General features: G+C 50.2%; 1 protein-coding gene across 1 annotated transcript in view; it reads left to right on the forward strand.

Annotated features, from left to right (window-relative positions):
* The first annotated feature begins 15,903 nt into the window (after window positions 1-15,903).
* FIBCD1 (fibrinogen C domain containing 1) overlaps window positions 15,904-25,134 on the forward strand; it is a 60,838-nt gene continuing 51,607 nt past the window's right edge. The window contains exon 1 of the mRNA XM_054998361.1: window positions 15,904-16,377. Within this exon, the coding sequence (XP_054854336.1) occupies window positions 15,904-16,377 (474 nt within the window). The remainder of the gene's footprint in view (window positions 16,378-25,134) is intronic.

A 25,134-nucleotide genomic window follows, 5' to 3' on the forward strand; every position in this document is an offset into this window, starting at 1 on the left:
CTCTCCCCCCACCACCCCACCCCTCAGTCTTCAATTCCTTCTGACAGCTGAATCTGAGGTCAGGTGAAAACCATTGCCTTCATTCTGCAGGTGTAGTGGGAAGGAGGAGACAGAGAGTGAAGGAACAGGAGATCTAAATGCAAAGCAGGTGGCAGCAAAGGAGGAGGCAGCTGGGCCACAGAACACCCAAAAGGGAAAAGGCGCCGGAACTCTCTGTGGGGAGAGAGGGAGTGAGGAGCCAGGAGGAGAAAGGCGATCTCATCAGGAACTGAGAACCAGCATGGGGTGGAAAGGTGGCACATGGGAGAACCCAGGGCTTTTCTTCTGGGGAAAGAGGGGGTGGAACTCAGTGGTGGAACTCAGGACCGCACAATGACGTCACTTTGGGTCAGCTGGAACAAGGGGGAATGAAAGTTTAAATTGCCCTCGGCGAAAATGGTCACATGGCCGGTGGCCCCGGCCCCTGATCTCCGCTGGAGCGGCGCGGAGGGCTATTTAAACTCCCCTCTGTCTGGAGATCAGGGGCCGGGGCCACCGGCCATGTGACCATTTCCAAGAGGTGCCAGAACTCCGTTCCACCGCGTTCCTGCTGAAAAAAAAGCCCGGGGAGAACTGGAACCTCAGTAATAGCCTTAAAATACAGATGAATGGAGATCCTTGACCTTTGTCATGTCTGATTCGGCTCTCGGCAACACAATCAAACCCCAATTACAGAAACCGGCACGTACTTCTGTAAGAAAATTGCACTTCCTTTATTCAGTTTTGAAGTGACAATTGGCTAGACTGCAATGTAAAGCAGGGTTTTAATAATGCTGACGATCAATACAAATGTCACTTTAAAATGACAGAAACCTCCTTTCATCCTGTCTGCAACCCAAGTCACATGAACACACAACGCTGCTTTATACTGACTCTAGCCACTTGTGTATCTAGAATAGTCTTGTTTATTGTGGCTAACGGCAGCTCTCCAGAGACTCAGGCCTAGGGTTGCCAGCCTCCAGGTAGGGGCTAGAGATCACCAGGAACTACAACTAGTCTCCAGGCCACAGAGATCAGTTCACCTGGAGAAAATGGCTACTTTGGGGGGTGGACTCTATGGACGGCCAAGGTCCTTTCCCTCCCCAAACCCCACTTTCTCCAGGTTTCTCCAGGTTTCGCTCCTCAGATCTCCAGGAATTTCCCAACTTGGAGCAGGCAACCCTACTCAGCTACCATTCAGAGCGGTTTACAAAGTGTGTGATTATTATCCTCATGACAATCATCCTGTGAGGTGGGTGGGGCTGAGAGAGCTCTGAGAGAGCTGTGACTGACCCAAGGTCACCCAGTTGGCTTCAAGCAGAGGAGTGGGGAATCAAACCCAGCTCTCCAGATTAGAGTCCTGCCACTCTTAACCACTACACCAAACTGGCTGTCAATAATAATAACATCCGATTTATATACCGTCCTTCAGGACAACTTAATGCCCACTCAGAGCAGTTTACAAAGTGTATTATTATTACCCTCAGGACAATCACCCTGTGAAGAGGGTGGGGCTGAGAGAGCTCAGAGAGAGCTGTGACTGACCCAAGGTCACCCAGCTGGCTTCAAGCAGAGGAGTGGGGAATCCAACCCGGCTCTCCATATTAGAGTCCTGCCGCTCATAATCACTACACCAAACTGGCTTTCATAACTGGAGAGGCCAAGGACTGAATCCGAGACCCTCTGCATGCAACGTAGATGCTCTACCGCCGAGCATCGCGAGTCCTTTCCAAGTCTTTTTTGAAAGGAAGGTCCTTCTTGACCAGCCTTGTGAAACATCTGAGCGAGTCTTGCCTTGGATGCTGCTGCAACCACATCTGATTGGCTGATGAAGTCGCGAGAAGGTGACTCCATTTTGAAATCTCTGGAAAGGAGCCTGCTTTCTGCCTGCGCTCCTCTGTCCTTTGCTGCTCTGCTCCTGAGTCCTCGGGAAGAGTTATTCTAGGGTGTAGCGAGTGCTAATTTCTCTCCGCTTTTGCCAAGGCACAGGACTTCTTCTTTTCTGGTTTGAAGCTGTAATATTCTGCATTTGGCCAACTGAATTGCCATGAATGAGTAGCCAGGGACCCGATGAAAGAACGTGAATGCGTCTTAATTATTGTGAATGGTTTTCTGAACAGGCAATTCACCTGCAGGGGGGAGTCAAGGACGAGTGTTCTCCAGCTGTATCTGAGCCAGTGTGGGTGAGTGAGCAAAAAGGAAAGGCAGCAGTTTAGCTGTTTGCAGAGACTAGGAAGAGCTGGAAGGGGGCTGAAGCCTCCTTGTGGATACAACTGCTCTCTTGCTGGCCATCCACGGTCTGCTTTTAAGGGTCCACTTGCTTCCAACAGCCTCTGTGTCTTTATAGTAAAGAGTCCAGTAGTACCTTTAAGACTAACCGACTTTACTGTAGCATAAGCTTTTGAGAGCCACAGTTCTCTTTGTGAGATGCATCATCAGCTTTCAAGAACCACAGCTGTCTTTGTCAGATGCAGCTGTGGTTCTCGAAAGCTGATGATGCATCTGACGAAGAGAGCTGTGGCTCTCAAAAGCTTATGCTACAATAAAGTTGGTTAGTCTTAAAGGTACTACTGGACTCGTTACTATTTTGCAACTACAGACTAACACGGCTAACTCCTCTGGATCTATGTGTCTTTATGTGATTAAAGCATATATTAGAAAGATCGTGGGTCTCTGGCACTCTCTGGTCCAAAATGAACCGTCCATCTAGAGTCAGGGAGTGGGGAATATGTAACAATATGTACTATATTGGAACTAAATTGTCTGTCTGTTTGAAGATTTAAACAATGATGCGGGGCTGGGAATCCAAACCGACAGTACCTTCATTTTTTTTTTAAATACATCACTCCAGAACTGGCACTGGCACCAGACTATGAGCAATGGGAGTTTGACCCAAGAAATTCATGATTAAGATTATGTCCCACATTTGAAAAATAAGAAATCCAAAGCTCCGGAGAGAGGGAAAACTGAGCTTTGACAAGGGACATTAAAGCAACCATGCACAGCCCATGCAAGCGCCTGATTGTGGTATCTTACCACCTTCTGCTCCTTAATCTTGCCTGATTCCCCTCTTCCCTTAGGGTTGCCAGTTCCAGGTTGGGAAATTCCTGGAGATTAGGGGTGGAGCCTGGTGAGGATGGCGTTTGGGCCGGGGGGGTGGATCTCAGCAGGGTATAATGCCATAGAGTCCACCATCCTCCAAAGTGGCCGTTTTCTCCAGGGAAACTGATCTCTGTCATCTGGAGATCAGTTATAATTCCAGAGATTTCCAGGCTCCATCGGGAGGCTTGCAACCCTACTGCGATCTGCAAGCTGCACTGAACTATGTGGAAATCCTGGATATAAATATTGCAGTAAATAAATATACGTAAACACCACCTGCAGTCTGCTAGTGTGCAGCCCAGAAGGAGGGCTACCATTCCTAGGAGTGCCAAAGAAATGGAGGGAAGCCAGGAATGGCTCTTGCTTCCAGGAAAAAGGAAATAGGAACCGTAATTCCACAAACCAGTGGTATAGTGTGTGGGGGGGGGGCAGAGGGGTGGTCACCCCAGGAGCATAACTTTTAGGGGCGCTGTGCCTAGGAGAGCCTGCGCTGCATCCGCGGGAGGCCCCCCGCATTGCCCTGGCTGCCTGACACACTGATGAAGTGGCTAACTTGCTGGGCACTGAGCTGGCTGTCCAGTGGCTGCTGGCTGGGCAGTAGTGGTGTGGGTAGCTACGCTGTAGGGCTGCCAGTCAAGAGGCAGGGAGATGAGTGGCCCGAATTGCGGGAGCTCTCCTGGAGGGCAGCCGCGCCGTGCATGATGATGTCACACTGTCCCAGGAGCACGCATACTCTTTATGTGCGCATATGGTATCAGGGGCACCAGCTCTGCTGCCACAAACACATCTCTGGGTGCCATGGCATAGTACCCCAGTGGGGTGCAGTGCTCCAGAGAGTGTTCAGAGCCATCCAAGTCATTTAAGAAGTCATTTAAGAACAAGCCCTTTCCTGCTGCAATTCAGCCTCCTCTGCTGCTGGTTATGTTTGCTTGAATTGGGGGGGGGGCAGCAACTCCCAAGCACATTATGTTTAAATTAAAAGGGGTTTGGCCCTGAGAGTGGATTTCCTAATGGCGGGGTTGCATTCTGAAGCCCCTATTTGGATATTTGTCTCATCGCTACCAGTGGTGCAGGGCAAGGGGCAAGGGGGTGGCTGCCCCGAGCACAGAATTTTGAGGGGGCACCACATCCATGATCCCCCAAGGAGCACCCCGCTCACCACCCCGCCCCTTCGCTGCTGCCACCAGCTCTGCACCCAGTGAGCTGGGTGCCCCGGTGGCACGGCAGGCGGACCACCTCCCTGCTCATCTCCTGACACTCCCTGCTCCCACGGTTCGGGCTGCTAGCGCCCCCACCGCTTACCTCTTCACCGCAGCTGCCCACGCCGCTGCCGTCAGAGGTAAGGGGTGGTGAGGCGAGCAGCCTGAACTGTGGGAACGCTCTGGGTGGGCGGGAGCGTTCCCCTGCAGCCCACCTCCCCGCTCCTTCGCTGCAGCCGCCCACGCCACCACTGCCAGCTCCGGCGGCATGGCAGGTGGTGCAGCACGTGGCCTGCCTCCCAGCCCCCCCTCTGAGCGCTCCTGTGGTTCGGACCACGCTTGCCTCCCCACCCTTTACCTCTTCACCACAGCCACCCGTGCCGCTGCCGTCAGCTCAGCACCCAGCGGTGACATGGGCAGCTGTGGCGAAGAGGTAAGGGGCCGTGAGGCAAGCAGCCCAAACCACGGGAGCATGCTTGGGTGGGCAAGGGAGCGCCCCTGCACGATGACGTCACGGAAGGGGCAAGGGCGCCACCTCCTGCCCCGGGCACCGCTAACCCACGCCACGCCGCTGATCACTACTTTTCACGGGACTAACTGGAAGTCTCTGCTGGCTTTGCATGAAATCCCCCTGTAAAGCAAGGGGCCTGGCAGGGGTAGGATGGCCAGTCTCCTTCACTATCCCTGACACAAGGAGACATAGCCTGGCCATTGCAGTGATCTTTCAAAAATATCCTGGAGTTGTTCTCTGATGATGGGGGTTGGGGGGTGGCGGTGCTGTTTCCAACCAGCCAAAATGTTGCTTTTCAATAAATTGTGTTCTCTCCAGTATCCGGTTCTGGAAACCCATAGCTAGCACTACAATGATTCCAATAGAGGGATTCCTGTGCAATTCCCTTCCAACCCATGAAAATCATACCACTAGCTTGACAACCATGACAACTATATTCATTCTTTGCGGCCATTGGGGGATTCTTTTGCTTACCTTTTGCAGCTCAAGGCTTTTACCTTTGTAGTTTTCAAATTTTGCGCAGAGAGAAGACAACTTGGCCTTTTTCATTTTTTGTCCTTGTTTTCTGTTTGGCCAATTTTTGACATTTTCACTGACGATTCTTTTAGTTCATTCATGTATTTCATACAGAGACACCATTGTTACGCTATTGACTTGCCGTTCTGCAGATATAGATCGTGTATATGCAACAGATACAAAAATGACGCTGGAAATGCATAATTATTTTCCTGGAAAAATTTCATATGGGGAAAGAAAATGTAGTGCAAAAATAGAGTCATGGATCTGTTCCTTACAAAAGAGAAATGAAATGGAAACGGGGATATTTGAACTGAACCGGGCCATCTGCGTATCTTGGCGCCATCCCACTTCCACAGCCACGTCGTTGAAGGAGGAGAAAGCAGATGCAGCATGAAAAGAACTCCCAGATGTCTCCAATCTGGAGCACAAGCTCCGCTTTCTCCTACATGCTAGTGGGCAGAAATTGAAAGTGAGCTGAACTGTCAGCCTTATCTTCTCCATGCTTTGGGTCCAAGGCCCTCACCCTTTGTCCCACGTGACTTGTAGGTGCCCAGTTTGGATCATGACGGTGGCGTACGTGGAGAAGGAGCTTCAGCCCCCTCCAGGGGTCATTCCGTAGAAAAAGAGCTGGAGGAACTCATTAGCATAATTGATTAGCATAACATTAGCATATGCCACGCCTCTTGACATCGCCGGACATGGTTTGTTAGCATGACTGATTTGCATATGCCACACCCCCTGACATCACCTATCCTGGCTGTTTTGGACCCAATCCTGGCCATTCAGGGCCGAAATTGGGTCCAAAATGGCAAAAAGAGGCTGACAATGGCTGAAAAGGAGCCCAAAATGGTCAGGATTGGGCCACTGCTGAGTGGGAGAGTGATCCACCACCTGTCAGAGGCCTGATCTGGGCCGTTTTGGCCCCAATCCAGGCTGAAACGACCCCCAAATGGCTGAGAGTCAAGTGGGTGGGGCCACCTGACATTTGACCTCTTTGGGGAACTGCCGGAACTGTGTTCCTGTGCGTTCCCCCTCAAAATGAGCCCTGGCCCCCTCCATGCCAATTCCTTGACCTGAAATGGTACGGGGAGGTACTATTTTGCCCATTGGGGAAACCCACATATTTAAAAGCTGCAGATGCTCCAGGAATAGGGAAGGAGAAGGAGATTTCTTAGATGTAAACGAAATGTTATGTTTAACACGTGACCACCCCAAGGATTTGCAGTCGGACAGCAGCCACAATTTCTCGGTGAGAACTCAACCCCAAGCACTACAGGGACCTGATTTGGATCAGGGCCGTGTTATGAGAGGGGAATGGGCTTCAGCCTGCTGCCAGTATCATTTTCCTGACCCAAAACAACCATGGGGGTGCTGTTTGCCTTGGGGGGGGGGGGTTGTGTGTGCAGTATTCAGTAAACAGTTAGCCCCCATAGGACAAGCAACACCCCCAGGGCTGTTTCCTGTTGGAAAAATAGCACAAGGGAATGGCTAAAGCCCCTCCTCCCTTTCTGCTATGGTGCCAACACAAACTGGGCCCCTGTATAGGTTTCCCAGGTGCCCGCCGGTGGCGAGCAAACTCCCAGGGATTTGCCCCCCTTGCCCAGCAATTGCCCAGCAATCAGCGGTAGGTAGCAAGCCCCCCCCCCAGAGGTTGCCTGCCACCGACAGGTACCCAGGGAACACGTGTCATGCACACGCTCCCTGCCATGCACGTGCTCCCTGGGGACAAGGCGATGTCACTTACGGAAGTGATGTCATCATGCTGGCCATGGGAACATTCCCATGCTGTGTTTGAGGCTGAATTGTGCCCCAAACAGACCAGATCGGCCCCGTGCAGAGCAGGGCCAGATCGAGGGGGGCAGGGGGGGTAGCCTGCCCCCGGCACCGCCAAAGAGGGGGCGCCGGGCACGGCTGCCAGCTGCCCGGGAGGCTGAGCGCAGGGTTGGGAGACCCTCGCCAGCCCCGCTGATGGGGCGGCTGGCTTGCCACACGCGCAGGACCTCCCAGCCCTACGTTCAGCCACCAGCGCGGCAAGCCAGCTGCCCCAGCGCATGCCCTCGCCAACACCAGCTCCACGGCTCACCTTGTGCTGGGGCGGCTGGCTTGCCACGCGGGCAGCACAGGGCAGTGGGGCACGCAAATCGCACGGAGGGCCTCCTAGCCCTGCGCTCAGCCGGCCGTGCAGCAAGCTGGCCACCCCAGCACCTAGTGAGCTGTGGAACTGGCGGCAGCGAGGGCGTGCGCTGGGGCAGCTGGCTTGCCACGCGGGTGGCTGGGAGGTCCTGCGCACGCAGCAAGCCAGCCAGCCACTCCAGCGCATGCCGGCACCACCGCCAGTTCCACGGCTCACCAGGCGCTGTAGTGGCCGGCTTGCCGCACAGGCGGGCATGCCTCCCGCCCCTGCGTGATGATGTCACGAAAGTGATGTCATTACGCAGCGCCCGGAGCGCGCGCGGAGCACCCGGGCAAGGTTTGCCCTGGGCGCCCGCGCGCCTAGATCCGGCGCTGGTGCAGAGCACAGGAGTGCTTGCACGGGCAGCATGATGACATCACTTCTGGAAGTGACATCACCGCATCTGTCCCGCATCTGCCCCAGGCACACGCGCTTGTGCCCGACACACGGTAAGTGCCAGGAAGCCGACCCTCCCATTAGGAGGGGAGAGGGACCTGGCTGCCCTATCCCTGTAGCACTTGGAGATCGAGTTCCCCTGGGGAACTTGCCGCTAATGTCTGACTGCAAGTCCCTGTGGGGGACATGTGTTAAACGTCACATTCAGTTTGTCCCCTCGGTACATCAAGGAGTGCTACAGATGAGTTGGCTTCTGCTGCAAACTTGCAGGACTTTGGAGACAAAGAAGGATGTTTTTGACGGAATGTAATGGAAGTGCTTCCAAATCCAGCTCGGTTCTCTTTAAAAAGTTCTTTCTGCCGTTACCCTTCATTTTCTCCCTCCCTCTCTCCTTCCTTTCTGCTTTTTACTAACAAAAGTGATTCATGATTCATACAGCAAGTGGATGCTTAATGCTTAAAACCGGCAGCCTCATTAAAGAGTCATGAGTCTTGGCAACCCCGCTGTAGCAATGTGCCCAGGTGACATGGGAGTCACGGCAGAGGAAACGCCTGACCGGAACGAGGTCTCCCTGTTTGCCCCTCTGGACGTGGAAGCTGCTTATTGTTGCATTAAATAAAAGATTCAACCGCAAAAGTGCATCTGCTGCGTGACCCTCCTTCGTTATTATTTCATAGTGCAAGCACCCACAGGGGTCATTTATCAATTTTGCGTTATGCATAACTGCCTGGTAAAACTGTCTCCTAGGGCTAAGCATCTATCTGTTCACCTTTAAAGTAAGGCCTGTGGGTCCCCTCCCCTTTAAAAACCTCTGTTACATACAAAAATATCAAAGTGAACAACCTAATTATTCAAAACAATACAATCAGATAGCATCCAGCATTGCCAGAAAACCTAAAACTCTCTCTACGTACATATCAGTCAAATTATCTTCTCAAAGTATCAGATCATGTAAGGTCACCTGTGTTATATTAGCCATATATCCCACATTCGTACAAACTACTAAAGAAGAGAAAGACCGATTCCAGACAACTAACCTGAAAGCGCTGCATGCCGCCATGTTCCGGATCGCGACGGGGAAAATGTGAAATATCGTGTTTTCTCGCATGAGTTTGGCGCGACGTTGCGCCAAACTCACATGAGAAAACGCGATATTTCACGTTTTCCCCGTCGCGATCCGGAACATGGCGGCATGCAGCGCCTTCAGGTTAGTCGTCTGGAATCGGCCAAAGATTCCCCAGCAACTTAATCTAAAACAACTAAGTGTTACCCCAGAATGGGGGAAATAGAAAACAGGAGGGAGTAGTAAGTTAGTAATACAGAGATAGGTTCGGGTGGGCAGCCATGTTGGTCTGCGGTAGAAGAGCAAGATTCAAGACCAGGAGGCCCTTAGGGACCAACTGGATTTCCATGGTACAACCTTTCAAGAATCAAAGCTCCCTGACCAAAAGAGCTTTGACTCTCGAAAGCTCATACCTTGGAAATCTAATTGGCCTCTAAATTGCTCCTGGACTGTAGTCCCATGGAGACAAATGCAAGGAGTATTGGCCCATCAGTGGCTATTGGCCACAATGTCTCCCCCCTCGTTCCCAGTTTATTAGCTCCTTGCCGCCCTTCCTCAAATGGAATGGCAGTTTCTGGCTGGTGTGTTCTTGAGCCAGGGTTGCCAACCTCCTGGAATTTCAATGGATTTCTAGATTGCAGAGATCAGTTCCCCTGAAGCAAATGGCGGCTTGGGAGGTGGGACTTCAAGACAGTGTACCCTGCTGAGATCCCTCTCCAAACTCCATCCTCCCCAAGATCCACTCCCGGAGTTAGCAGGTCTATCCTGAGCCCCTGCTTTCCCAGACTAGAGGCCTTGAATGTCCTGGGAGCCAAGCAGGGAGAGGCCAGGTGCCGTCCTGCCTGAGATGCTGTTTGAGGGAAAGCAGTTGCAGTTGGGGCCTTTTACAAATGCTGGTTTTCTCTAATGGCTGCTTGCCAGGAGATGGCCTCCTGGGCAGTTTCTCTTGCTAGGGTTCAAGGCTCTATCAGAGTTTGGAGGGGTCTCTCTTCCAGCTAAAGGGCAAGGGGCAGGGGTGTGAGCATGAAGAAAGAGCAAAATAGTAAAGAGTCCAGTAGCACCGTTAAGACTAACCAACTTTATTGTAGTTGTGGGTTTTCCGGGCTGTATTGCCATGGTCTTGGCATTGTAGTTCCTGACGTTTCGCCAGCAGCTGCGGCTGGCATCTTCAGAGGTGTAGCACCCGGAAAACCCACAACTACCATCGTTCTCCGGCCGTGAAAGCCTTCGACAATACAACTTTATTGTAGCCTAAGCTTTTTAGAACCACAGCGATTTTCGTCAGATGAGAGCTGTGGTTCTCGAAAGCTTATGCTACAATAAAGTTGGTTAGTCTTAAAGATGCTACTGGACTCTTTACTATTTTGCAACTACAGACTAACCTGGCTAACTCCTCTGGAAGAAAGAGCAAGAGACAGAGGCATACAGAGCATGCCTCTCTGAGGATCTGACATGGAGTAGTTCATTTGTTACCTGCAGCAATCTGGCTCCACCTGTGCCCTATGTGTAAATAAAGCAAGCATCACAAAAATGCCATTCAGCTATGAGTTTCTCTTATCCAAAGGAAACGCAGCCCCCAACTTTGGCTAGATCGCATCACCTGCTTCTTTGTGCCTGCACCGTCTCTGGTATCTGTTAGAGAAGTGATCACGAGAACTGATTGCAAGATTCATGGGCAGACGCTAAAGGCATGCAGATATACTCCGTAGCAGGGCCTTTTTTCTGGGAAAAGAGGTGGTGGAACTCAGTGGGTTGCCAACACAGGGGGCAATTCCTGGCAGGAGGTGGTGCCCTTGGTACCACATGCGCTCGTGCAAAGTGCACGCACATCTCCGGGACCGCGCAATGACATCACTTTGGATCAGCTGGAACAAGGGGGGAGTTTTTAAAAGTTTAAATCGCCCTCAGCGAAAATGGTCACATGGCCGGTGGCCCCGCCCCCTGATCTCCAGACAGAGGGGAGTTTAGATTGCCCTCCACGCTGGAGCAGTGCGGTGGGCAATCTCAACTCCCCTCTGTCTGGAGATCAGGGGGCGGGGCCACCGGCCATGTGACTATTTTCAAGAGGTGCTGGAACTCCGTTCCACCATGTTCCAGCTGAAAAAAAGCCCTGCTTAGTAAATTTCAGCTCAAAAATTCCAACAATTTTTTCTTAATCCAAGGCAGTGGCGAGTAGTGGGGGAGGGACAGCCTTAAGAAATCCATCTAATCGGACAACAAAACAGAATATACAAACAGGCACATCAGAATTCATTTGGCCACATCTGCATGGCTTGAACAATTGGCTCCTTGCAACCAGCAAGCAGGATATGAGCCAAGCTGGGCTGGTGGTGTCCAAGCGTAATTAGTTACACCTAGATTACGGTCTCCTTCATAAATCACTGGTCACACACTGTGCTAGTGTGTTCTGTGTTTGAATGTCTTATTGTGCAGCAATGTTTCCTCTCGCCAAGATTTGGTTACCACTCTGTTGAAGGTGTCTCAGTCCTTCATCAGTCCTGGACGAATAGTCGGGGGGTGGGGGGCGCTATTCTCATTCGAGAGTCTGTCTCCTTCAGGCCACTCCCCGCACTAAAGATCACTGGCGTTGATTGTGTTGGACTGATGTGGGAAGCTGAGGAAAGTTTGGCTATCTGCATAGTGTACCGACCGCCTAGCGCACCAGCAGCTACCCTGCTGAGCTTATTGGAGGCAGTGGTGGGATGGGCCTTGGAGCACCCTAGGCTGTTGGTCCTGGGTGACTTCAACATCCATGTTGATGATGCCGCCTCAAGCGGTCCCAAGCTGCGGACCTAGTGTCTTCCATGGCAGCACTAGGACTTCCCCAAGTTGTTTCAGCCCCCACATGTAATGCGGGCCACACGCTTGATTTGATCTTTGGGATGGGGATTCATGTGGACCTTGATGCTATTAAAGCAGTGCCGTGGTCGGACCACTCTGTCCTGAAGGCTCATCTGGGAATACCAGCTCCCCCCTGCATAGGCGGCGAGCGAATTTATGCGCACCCGCAGAGACTAATGGATCCAATTGGGTTCCAGAATGCTCTGCGGGATCCAATGCCCCCTGGCAGTTCGTTAGATGAGCTGGTAGAGGACTGGCATGGCCATCTCTCTGAAGCCCTTGTCGAAATCGCTCCCCGTCACCCTTTCTGCCCCCGCACCAGACTACCTCCTTGGTATACGGAGGAGCTACGATCGATGAAGTGGGAGCTGAGACGGCTTGAGCAAGGGTGGTGGTGAAGCCATGATGAAGAAGTAACATCATCTTATAGAGTGTTTATGAAAGCCTATGAGGTGGCTGTGAAGGTGGCAAAGAAGGATTACGACACCACCTCCATAGCGTCTGCAAGCTCACGCCCGGCAAAATTGTTTCAAGTAGTTCGGTCCCTGGTCTCCCTCTCAGAGGTTGATAATTCGGTTATTAGATGTGAGGCTTTTGGGAGCTTTTTTTGCAGATAAAGTCTTATCTCTCCGCCGTGACCTGCCTGCCGTGGTTGATACAGTAAGGAAACTGGAGACCCCTTGGCCGTCCTCTGGGCCGATCTTAGATCACTTCAGTCTGGTCTCCCAGGAGGATGTTGACAGGATCCTGCAGCGGGTGAGGCCCACTACGTGCTCCTTGGACCCTTGCCCTTCGTGGCTGGTGAAAGCCAGCGTGGATGAGCTGAGGGCTTCACTGGAGGCCATTATCAACTCATCTTTGAGCTCTGGGGTTTTTCCCGGGGCGTTAAAGGAAGCCATGGTGAAGCCTCTCCTGAAAAAACAACTTTGGACCCCACCAACCTGTCCAGTTACCACCCAGTCTCGAACCTCCCGTTTCTGGGTAAGGTGATTGAACGGGCAGTGGCGGAGCAGCTGCAGGCTTTCTTGGAAGATGCATCGGTCCTGGACTCATCCAGTCTGGCTTCTGCCTGGGCCATGAGACTGAGACAGTGTTGGTCGCCCTCACAGACGATCTCTGTAGACATCTGGATCGAGGTGGGTCGGTGCTGCTGGTGTTATTGGATCTTTTGGCAGCATTCGACATGGTCAACTATGAATTGTTGACCGCCTTGCCGATTGGGGATACAAGGGGCTGCCTTAAAGTGGCTTGTCTCTTTTCTCCACAGTCAGGGACAGGGTGGCGCTAGGGGAGAGGATGTCTGCACGCCAACCATTGGTATGCAGCACCCCCATTGTTGTTCAAGCTGGCATGGAGCTTCAGAATGGGCTGTCACCAGTACGCTGATGACACCCAGTTCTATCTGTTGGGACAGCCGCCCTGGCTTGGCTCCAGAAGCCCTCATTAAAGCTTTGGATGCCCTGTCTGGTTGGGTGAAGCAGAGCAGACTGAAGTTAAATCCCATGAAGACCGAGGTCCTGTACTTAGGCTCTCAGGATGTTGGAGGGGGGGATCCAGCTTCCAGCCTTCGATGATGCACCACTTGTGCCCGTTTTGCCAGTCAGAAGTCTTGGCATGCTGCTGGACTCCTCTTTATCAATGGAGGCCCAGGTTGTAGCCGTTGCCCGGTCTGCTTTTTTCCATCTTCGGCAGGCCAAGCAGCTTGCTCCCTATCTCTCAACCCATGACCTGGAAACAGTGATCCATGCAACGGTCATCTCCAGATTGGGCTACTGTAACTCGCTCTACACAGGGCTTCCCTTGAGTCTGACCTGGAAATTACAGCGGGTCCAGAACGCTGCTGCCCATGTCCTGATGGGTGTGCTTTTCAGGACGCGTGTAACTTCAGTTGTGCAGCAGCTACACTGGCTTCCCGTGGAGTTCCAGATCAAGTTCAAGGTTTTGGTATTAACCTATAAAGCCCTAAACGGACTAGGACCAGCATACCTGAGGGACCGTCTCTTCCCATATACTCCCCGGAGGGTGCTGAGGTCAGCTGGTAAGCACCTACTGGTGGTCCCTGGCCCCAGGGAGGCTCAATTGGCCTCAACCAGGGCCAGGGCCTTTTTGGTCCTGGCCCCAACCTGGTGGAACTCTCTGTCTGAGGACACCTGGGCCCACCAAGATCTTATCTCCTTCAGGCGGGCCTGTAAGACGGAGATGTTCCACCAGGTGTATGGTCAAGGCCGTCAAGGTTTCCACCAAATGATCCTCTCTCCCAGTCTTCTCTATGTCTGTTGGGAGTATTGACCAGCTACCCCCCATATATGAGCAACCACGCACGGTTAAACCACACCTCCATCTCCATTAGATGCTAAATGGTTTTTATACGGTGAGCAGGTGTTTTATTAGAAAGCTGTGTTAATTGATTGTAATTTTATCTTTGTATATTTTATCTTTTGTTGTGACCTGCCCTGAGCCTGCTTGTGGGGAGGATGGGATATAAATATAATAAATAATAATAATAATTGAAGTGATCCTTATAACCAGAGATCACATCGAAGGGCACTTTCAAAAGTAATAACAATACTTAGCATTAACAGGGTGCCTTTCCAGTGTTCAAAGTGCTTCACATACATAATCTCAGTCATCTTTATGGCAGCCCATATCACTCTATGCATTCAGATGTGCCAAGGCTAAAAAGATCATCACTTGTCTACAGTCACCTGGGGAGGTTGTGGCATGGGTTAAGATCGGAAATGAAGCCATTCTACCTCCTGCTTTTTGCCACACCAAATGTTACCTGTTGCATTACTAGAGACATTAACAAATCCAATCCTAGTGTGTCCAGGTACCTTCCCATATGATCAAGAACACCTACTACTTAAAGGATAAAACCTTTTGGTCTTGGGTAAAGCTCAAGGGGCATCCCATTGCAATTTTACAACAGAAGATTAAAATACAGGAAGAAGGGGAAATGTATGTGGCATAAGTTTGCTGTGTGTGTGTGGCACTCGGAGCTCCATGAATAAAAGTTCTAGAAGGGGAGTGCAGCTATTTGCATACCCTTGAACAAACAATGGTACACTCCTTCTATCCGGGATGGTTATCCTTGTCCACTGAGTGCACAGCTTTGGGAGCGATGCACATGGTGCAATGAGGGTCCTGCCTAACTAGCCAGATCAGCCAAATCAACCCTGGTGATCAATGGGGTGACAGATGTTGCAGCCAGTTCGCCCTCACATCCAAGCTCCATGAATGGAGTTTTCAATAGGGTCCCCCCCACCCTTTAGCAATCACATGCTTGGGGTCCTCATTTTGATCAGTGGGTACAGTTAGAAATACTGCCTCCTGCCTCCCTCAGGTATCTCGAGTCAGGAAACGCTATGGTGCTAGAAGAACCACGTGATTAAGGCAAAAACAGTGAATGGCAAAAATATTTCCTTTTAACAATTCCAATGCTCGTGCCGTGGAATATTTTTCTGTCCCTCTGAAGAGGCGTGTGTCTTTTTATTAAAGAGCATTGCAATAACATCGTTCTTTGCCGTATTCCTTACTAGGGGCAATGTTTGAATTCCTAGAGTTAGTGTGGTGTAGCGGTTAGAGTGTCAACTAGGATCAGGAAGTGCCAGGTTCAATTCCCCACTCCCCCATGGAAGTTTGTTGGGTCAGGCTAACGTACCATACAGGGTTCTTGTGAAGATAAATGGAGGAGAAGAAAATGAAGTCAATTGCTTTGGACAGGGATGTATAAATGAAGAAAATGAAAAAGGCAAGGATAGACAGCAGTGAAGAAATCAATTTTCAAAAAGATGCTTCTGCAGTACATGCTGATCTAACCCCTCACTTCTTAGCTTCAGGAAGCAGGACTGCTTTTAAATGTATTTTGGCTTTGTTTTGATGCTGTTTTTAACTGCTGGGTTTTTAAAATATTTTCATTGTAAACCGCCTTGAGCACCTTGGGAGGAAAGCTGGCTAATAAATATCTTAAAACAAAGTTTTAAAACCATTGGTGCTAGAAAGTGTGCTTAAAACTCACTTGTGAAAAAGTTGTATTACGTCGCCAATGTTCTGTTTCCTTCCCTCTTCCTTCTTCTAGAGAATGAGCTGTGGTTATATCCTGTGCACCGTCCTGCTATCCGTGGCTGTTCTCTTAGCCGTTACCGTCACTGGTGCGATCCTCTTCATGAACCAATACCACTCGCCCGTGACAGACTCTCCGCCTGTCATCAGCACCAATCCTGATGAAGCGAATGCCTTGGTTACCATTGAGAAAGCCGACAGCTCTCGCATCAACATATTCATCGACCCAAACTGCCCGGATCAAGTCAATGGCTTAACTCGTCTGGAAGGCCTCCAGTCTTCCCTCCTGAGGGCTGTGACTGACCATGATGCCGAGACGAAGTCCTCTAAGGGGCAGGAGAGGGCCCTGTTGGTCGGCTTGTCGGACGAGGTGTCCAAGCTGCTTACCCATGCCACTCAGTTACGAACCGACTGCGACAGCCTGAAGAAGGGACACAGCGCCATGGGGCAGGAGCTGAACGCCTTGCAGAATGAACAAGGACGCCTCATACAGGTGAGGAAAGGGAGCAGTGGCGAGAACGGAGGCCCCTCTGTGGCCACAGGTGCATGTTGGAGAAAGACGTGGATTTGGCCTCCGACTCTGTGATAGTTTTCTAATGGAAGAGAGTAGCAACTCGTGGCTTAAGGCTCCTCTCGCACTATAGCCTCTGAGCCCCAGGATCTCTTTGGTTCTGTTGCAGAAATTAATCCCTGGACAGAGCCAAAGCTCCTGTTTTTTAGGCTCCCTGTACAAAACTTGGGGCTGCAAAGGGGCTTTGGTGACCAACTGCGGAATCAAGTCATGTGACATATACTTTATTCTGCCTCCAGGTCAGGCCACTTTTTGCTCTTTGGTAATTTAATGTAAGCCACCAATTTAACGCTGGGTTCTTTTACATTTCCTGAGGGCAGCCAGGGTTTTGCTGTTCTCTTCAAAGAAGTGGAGATTCTTGAGCATTTTAGTATTTCATTATCAGGGCTTTTTTTCTGGGGAAAGAGGTGGTGGAACTCAGTGGGTTGCCCTTGGAGAAAATGGTCACATGGCTGGTGGCCCCGCCCCCTGATCTCCAGACAGAGGGGAGTTGAGATTGCCCTCCACGGAGGGCAATCTCAACTCCCCTCTGTCTGGAGATCAGGGGGCGTGGCCACCAGCCATGTGACCATTTTCAAGAGGTTCTGGAACTCCGTTCCCCTGCGTTCCCCCTGAAAAAAAGCCCTGCTTTTTAAATTAATTTTTAATTAATACCTTTTGCACCATCATCTACCCTGCGATGCTGGTTTATAGAACATGTAATCAGTGTTGTTTAATGAATTTGTGGTGACTGTATGAGTTTTCCTGAGCTTGCATCCCATCAACTGGACCATGGCAATGTTGTCCATTGATTTCATATTCAGTCATTCAAATAACTTGTACCAAATGGATGGACGCAGTCAGAGATGTATACATAATATGCAACATTGACAAGATCATACTTATTCCAGATTCATGTGGAATAGGATCACTGCCCCCAAACCAATTAAATCACTAAGTGTACATTAGAACGTCAACATCAGTCATAAGTATGTATTGGAAAGGCAGGAAAAATCCACACATGTGTTACTCTACGACTGTCATTGTGCAGGTAACAGGATGACCAAAGATTGTGAAGGGTTGACTGATCTATATAGAATAGTCTGATGGGCCCTTTAAAAAAAGAAGTGGGAGCGAAAGTTATTCGTCTGTCTCCTTCCCCACAGACTTGCCAAGCAGGTTTTACTCTTTCAGAGAAGACTCAAAGCCTGAAGCAGGAAATAGCACCATCTCCCCTATAGTGATGCAAGTACAATAAGTTAAATAAGTGGTAATTTTCTGGCTTTATCATTCAAAGTTCCAGGGAAAACACACACACGCACACACTCAGATAAGAAGTCTGTGGCATCTTAAAGACTGACAGACTTCTTGTAGATTCTCTTGTTTTCGCTGCAACAGATCAGCATCTAGAAACTATTTCGTAGGGTCATGGCAGCCAGCCCAGAAAAACAGAATTGGACAGCATCAGCATATAGACTGAAAAGCTCTCCCATCTGCAGCAAAGAAGTGTTTAAGCACTGGGAAACCCACAAAGTGTACTCTTTTCTAAGTGCCTCTAAAATGGCTGCCTTCTGTCCAGGGCTTTTTTTCAGTGGGAACGTGATGGAACGGAGTTACGGCACCTCTTAAAAATGGTCACATGACTGGTGGCCCCACCCCCTGATATCTAGACAGAGGGGAGTTTAGATTGCCCTCCGCACCGCTGGCACGGAGGGCAATCTAAACTCCCCTCTGTCTGGAGTTCAGGGGGCGGGGCCACCAGCCATGTGACCATTTTCGCGGAGGCTGATTTAAACTTTTACAACTTGGCTCTCCATTACAGCTGCAAGACCAGGATGCCGACATTTCCCATCAAAACTTGAGGGAAGCTGACAAGTGTCCAACCTGTGTCAGGCGTCACTTGTAGCTTGTCTCTGAGTAAACCACAGTTTAGGCCTCAGATAATGAGAGACCTCTAAATAGAAGAAATGTAGACCTCTAAATAAAAATATTTGCTAAAAATTATTAAATTACTATTTTTGGAAATGCTATGGAGCCTCCTCAGTTTGACATAGCTTAGGGCCTTAGCGTATCGTAGTCCAGCCTAGCAACTCTCTGACCTGCATGCCCCATTTGATGATCGAATTGGCTCCCCACCAAATCAAATATGAGTATGAGCTGTAAGGCCAGCGGCGAAATTGGCTTCATCCCTTCTGCTCATAGAGTTGCCAACTTCCAGGTGGGGCCTCGAGATCTCCCAGAATTACAACAGATCATGGTAGCTTTTGTTAGTCCAAAAGGCAGGTGCGGTAGTAGGCGTACAGAAGACCTTTATTGCGGTAAAGGGAGGAACAACATCCAAACACAAAGAGGTTAACAAATTCCTCACAGAAAAACAAAGCTACCGCTCCTTATCCGGATCGGGCCTCTGATGGGTGGTGGATCACTCTCCCGCTCACCAACGGCCCAATCCTGACCATTTTGGGCCCTTTTTCAGCACTGAGGGCGATTTCTTCCATATAGGGATCCCCCGCTTTCACCCGCCGCCCTCCACCTCCACTTACCTGGCTGGCGGAGGAGGAAGGCATGGGAATGTGCCTCCCACGTGTGCTCCCAGGGCAGCACGACAACATCACTGACATCATCACACCACGCCGGGACCACTTCTGTGCTTTGCCGCAGGCCGATTTGGGCCCTAAATGGGCCGAACTTGGCCCGCTTAAGGCCCAAATTGGCCTGCTGTGAAGCAGGGGAGCCCCCTGAGCCTGTGAGGTGATGTCACCAGAAGTGATGTCACTGCACATGCCTGGGACCACATGCAAGTGAAGACTAGAGAGGACAAAAAGAAGGTAAGAGCCAGATCTCCCCCCTCCCACCAGGAGGGTAAGGGGACCTGGTACCGCTACTTCCATATACGGTAATCCAAGCTAATTGGCCCAGTTCAATGGTGCAGTATGAAATGCAAGGCATATTTGTGTCTAAAGGGTTAAACAAGTTAAGTTGGTCAAATATCCTCTGGCTCCACCTGTGATCAGTATTTTCCTCTAGGAGCACTAGGCCAGACTAGGCCTGACACCCAGGGCTCAATTTGAGGGGGAACTCACTGGAACGCAGTTCTGGCAGTTCCCCAAAGAGGTCACATGTCAGGTGGCCCCGCCCACCTGACTCTCAGCCATTTGGGTCCCGTTTTGGCCTGGATTGGGGCCGAAACGGCCTGGATCAGGCTTCTGACGGGTGGTGGATCACTCTCCTGCTCAGCAGCAGCCTGATCCTGACCATTTTGGGCCATTTTCAGCCCCTTTTTGCCATTTTGGGCCTAATTTCGGCCCTGAATGGCCAGGATTGGGTCCAAAACAGCCAGGATAGGTGATGGCAGGGGGTGTGGCATATGCAAATCAGTTATGCTAATGACACTTCCTGTGATGTCAAGGGGTGTGGCACATGCTAATGAGTTGTGCTAATGAGTTCCTCCTGCTCTTTTTCTACAAAATGACCCCTACTGACACCTAACACGTCAGGCATGTGCCATCAGTCCTCCCTTTGGCCCAAGGCCCAACCTATGGCAGGCCACTTGGACCACCTTGGTTTCGATAACGTCTCTGAAGCATTGCATATCTTTGTTCTACAGTTTCTGATTTAAAGCACTTAATGCAACCTGCATTAACCAATGGCAATATTTGGCCACAAATGCATGAACACATAACACAGAAAAATACGGAAACCCCAAGTACCAAGGCTGACTTAAAGGAGTTCCCAAGATTTGGCCACCATGATCCAAAGAAGGTCTGCCACCATGACCCATAAGGAGTACATAAGCTATTTGCAATATGCGAGCAGCCCTATTAAAGATTACCTGGCGATTATCTGGAATCCAGGCACAGCATGTGGTATTAATTAAGGCACAAGTGCCCCCTTTTAATGCTAAAATTAGGTCCAGAGCCATACGGTTCTGCGGGGCCATCTGTCAGACCAGCCCCTGTTCGATGGCAAGGTCTCTTAGGTCACTAGCGGTTTCATTGGCTACTATTTCAACCACTGCTTGTAAACACCAAACAGCCTCATTAAGTCCTCCAAATAGCCCAAACCGTGTACATATTGCTTTACATACTGCTGGGCTGTTTCCAAATCTCTTTAATTCCGGATGTGTGGTCTGGTACCTAAAGTTGACGTAACAAACAAGGGTGGTAAATATAAGGACTAAATATCGTATCCCTGTTCCATTTGTTGGTAATGCAGAGTAAGCCCTCCACCCACACACCCAATAGACACCAGCTAGCACCTGTAATGAGGAATTTGCCCCTATCCATTGAGCTGAATAATACCCTGTTCCAAAGGTATCCGGCCCTACTGCAGGTATATTAGATGTTTGTAATAGCATTTCCATGCAATATTTTCTTGTTCAGAGCATACATCTGATGAATCCATGTCATTCACGGTCTCATCCTCATGAGACCACCAGGGCTCAGATAGGTTGGTTATGGGGTTCCACATAACACCCTTATGCCATAGCTTTGATCCATTTTCATACACGTAGTATCGCCCCTCCTCCAGAAAAATATGGTCACATTTCAATCTGCTCAGCCTCTTACCCTGTGGCATGGATGAATTCTTCCAAAGGCACCACTCGGACTACTTGGAGGAATCCTACATTTCGAGACCCTACCTGCTGCCAAATTTTATTTTGGATGGTAGTATCATTTAACCAAAGCCGGGGAGCTACAGCCATTTCAGAAGCCGTCAAAGGTTTGACTCTTAAGGGCATATCTAGGCGAGAACTTTCGGGCAGTTGGGCACACACCCAGCATTCAGTAACATTTAACAATTCACTGGCCCTCATACCGAAATGTGGGAACAAATTTAGTTGTCCATATGATATTCCCATTCTTCCCCCATGATTCCTGACACTTGGAAAAAACTGATTATTAAGACTGCTCCCCTGCAGGGGAGCAGTACACGCTTGGCCTAAGTCTCATTTGAATGGAAGTACTAAAGATTTTCCCTCCCTTCCCAAAATAATTACTAGAGTCTTTTGACTACAATGAGGCTGTTTTATGAACAAGAACTTGAGATCACTGATTGAGTCTACAGTCCAGGATACTGGTGCTTCAGCCTCCAAGATCTCAGGAGCCAGTGCCTTCTTTAATCGGGTGTGGCATATCCAAGGATCATGACTAGAGATGGGCACGATCCAAAAAATTTTAACGATCCAGCAGATTGTGGATCGGTGCGGACGACGATCCCGAATTAACGATCTGCGCCGATCATCTCCCGTTCCCGAGCCGTGGATCGTGGATCATGGAGGCAAAAGCGGAGGGGCGCCCTGCTGTTCCCAGCAATACAGGAACGGTGGGTGATGCCGGCGGCATCTGTGTTTGTGTTTGGCCGTCTGTATTTGGCCGTCAGAGCTGCCTATCAGGGTTTGCAGGGATGAGATTGGAGTGCCCATGGCTACAGAACACCCCCTTCCCCCTCCCTCCCCTGGGGTAGAGTGAGCATGACAAACCCTGAAGGCATATTTGGAATTGGTGTAGGTGGGCACTCTCTGTCCTCATCCCAATATCAGAGCTCTTCAGCTCAGCAGCTTGGGCTGACCATGTAGATGGGAGGGGTTCCACTTCCAAAATCTCATGCAGAGTGGTAACGGCATACCCAGTCTTTTGTTTTCCTTTTATCACCTGGCTTGAACCATCTATAAAAATTTCCATGTTCGGATTGTCCAGTGGCGTATCCAACAATTCTGCTCTTGCCATTGTTAGGTTATCTACCACTTTCAAACATTCATGCGTGTGTGATGACTCAAGCTCATTTGAAAGGAAGGTGGACGGGTTGAGGCGATTGCAGCTCTCAAAAGTCAGGTCCTCCCTCCCAAAGAGGAGTGCTTCATACTTAGCCATTCTGGCCGATATCTGCCATTTACTCTTCTGTTGCCAAAGTAGGGAACAGACCATATGTGGACAATATACGTGCACTGGATTAGTCTGTCAGGCTCACTCGACATTTCACATGGAGAGGTATAGTCAACTGTCCAAATCCTGGAATCGAGACTTGACAGAATCCTGCTGTTCCCAAAAAGGCCCACAGCTGACACTTCATCTGAGGAGGTGGGATTCAGCAAATGTTTTCTTTGCATCTGGGGTCCAGTTGCCGCTGCCCATGGGAGAGTAAATAGCCCAAATATCAAACCTCCCTTGATCACATGTCCTCTGTGATCAGTATTTTCCTCTAGGAGTACCAGGCCAGACTAGGCCCAACACCTAACACGTCAGGCATGTGCCATCACTTCGGAGGATGAACTCTATGGCATCATATCCGACTATTATACCTCCCGTCTCCAAATCCCTCCCTTCTCAAACTCCACCCCCAAATCGCCAGGAATTTCCCAACCCAGAGTTGGCAACCCTGGTGGCGTGATAGGGAATTAATCTCATGGTTTCGTCACAGTTCATTCAGCCCAAAGTCAGACTGGATGCGGGCGGCTTTGTCAACAAAGACTTGTGCAGAATGGTCACAATGGACTGGAGCAGTTTTATCCATCAGCGGCTCCTCTTTGGGTCCCAGCAAGCCACACTCCATTCGGGTGCAACTCCACAAATGCAACAAGGGCAGAGAAAACCTCAGCCTCTTAAGTGAGTGACATCACACAGGCCCCACAGAATTGCTACCCCACCCCACCCCCGTGATTCTGCAATGTTGTCAACTCCCTGCTCCCCCTTACCAGGCATTCATTGCTTTGGGGCACCCCATGGAGAAGAAGAGAGCTGTGCTTTCAGGTGGGCAAAAATGATTTTCATTTCTCCCTCCTGGCAGAAGAGCTACAAGTAAAACTGGGAGGGTCAGACTGCGACAAAGGAAGGGAAGGAAGAAAGTAGGTCCATGTTTGGCATGTGAGACTCAAGAGCTAATTTGCCAGGAAGGCAGCTAAACCCTGGCAAGCCCTCAGGATGTTAGCTTACCTCAGCGAACCTCTTCTCATTTTAACTGAAAATATCCAAGGAGGAATTGCAAATTCTGTACTGATGCCTGGGGCAAGGTTAGAGGAAAACAGAAGACCCATTAATTCCTTGCCATTCACGAGAACACGTAAAATCCTGAAACTAAATGGATGCTCAGTAGCCAGGCAAGGCTTAACTGATGAGGGCTGAGACCCAGAACCTGGTATCGCCAGGCAGCTCCTAGATTGGATTCCAGGCTCCACGCCGGGCCTTCGTGAAGGCTCTTGCAGGCCCTCGATCCCATGAGGGAGAAAGTTCTGGAGCCACAAAATTCAGCTTCATCTCTCAAGCTAAGAAAAGCTGGGCCTGGGCAGAGCCTGGCGGGACACCATTGCGAACATTGTGACTGTTACTGGGGATGGGGACTAGGACTGCCAATGCCTGGAAATGCACAAATCTGACAAGCAGTAAGGTGTAGTGCCCACCCAAGGAAGAACCCAGTCCAGGGGAAAGGGTGGGGGGCTGGCAAATACAATCATCATCTAAGGTGCATAGCTACGCCATGTACGTGCAACACTCACCAAAACATAGCTTTGAATTATTTTCCAGAACGTGTTATAAACAGGGCTTTTTTTCTGGGAAAAGAGGTGGTGGAATTCAGTGGGTTGCCAGCACAGGGGGCAACTCTTGGCGGGAGGTGGTGCCCCTGGTACCACATGCGCACGCGCAAAGTGCACGCACGCTTCCGGGACCATTCAGTGATGTCACTTTAGTTTAGTTTATTCAGTGTTTAACCCGCCCTCCCCACAAGTGGGCTCAGGACGGGGTACAACAGTCATAAAATACAATTACATAGCAGATTCTACAATAAAATTTAGCAATTAAAATTATATATATACAAGAACCTGATATAGTTGGCTACACATTCCTGCCCCCAGCATACAAAGAGGAGACAGACAGACACACGAGCTGTACTCGAATACTGGAGACCGGTGGGAGGCTCAATGATGGCCCTGACCCTGGCCTCAACCGTAAGCCTGGTGGAACATCTCCGTCTTGCAGGCCCGCTGAAATGATACAAGATCCTGGTTGGCCCAAGTGTCCTCAGACAGAGAGTTCCACCAGGTTGGGGCCAGGACTGAAAAGGCCCTGGCCCTGGTCGAGGCCAAACGAGCCTCTCTAGGGCTAGGGATCGCCAGTAAGTTCTTACCCACTGAACAAAGCGCTCTCCAGGGCACATACGGGGAGAGACGGTCCCTCAGGTATGCTGGTCCCGATCCGTCAGCTGGAACAAGGGGGGGACTTTTTAAAAGTTTAAACCGCCCTCAGCGAAAATGGTCACATGGCCGGTGGCTCTGAGGGCGATCTAAACTCCCCTCTGTCGGGAGATCAGGGGGCGGGGCCACCGGCCATGTGACCGTTTTCAAGAGGTGCTGGAACTCCGTTCCACCGCATTCCGGCTGAATAAATAATGTAAACAATCATTTAATATGTTGCATGCGTTTCTCTGTGTTATATATGTACTTAATTTTTTAAAAAATTAAGTAAAAAATCTTTTAAACCTCAAGATTGTCACAATAAATGCAATAAGTGCACAGATGAAATAGACGTTAAAAGGAATTCCGAAGATTCCCCCTGACGAAGCTGATGCGAAACACGTAGGGGTTACTTTACAGCTAAAGAATTCTTCCTTTTGCATCAGTTGCTGTTCCTTCTTCGTTAAGATTGTCACAAGCTAATGAGTCCTGTGCACAACCATTTTGTCTGCAAACAGAACAGTTTCCCTTGA

This window comes from Eublepharis macularius, chromosome 14 (assembly GCF_028583425.1).
Source record: "Eublepharis macularius isolate TG4126 chromosome 14, MPM_Emac_v1.0, whole genome shotgun sequence".
Taxonomy (NCBI): Eukaryota; Metazoa; Chordata; class Lepidosauria; order Squamata; family Eublepharidae; genus Eublepharis; species Eublepharis macularius.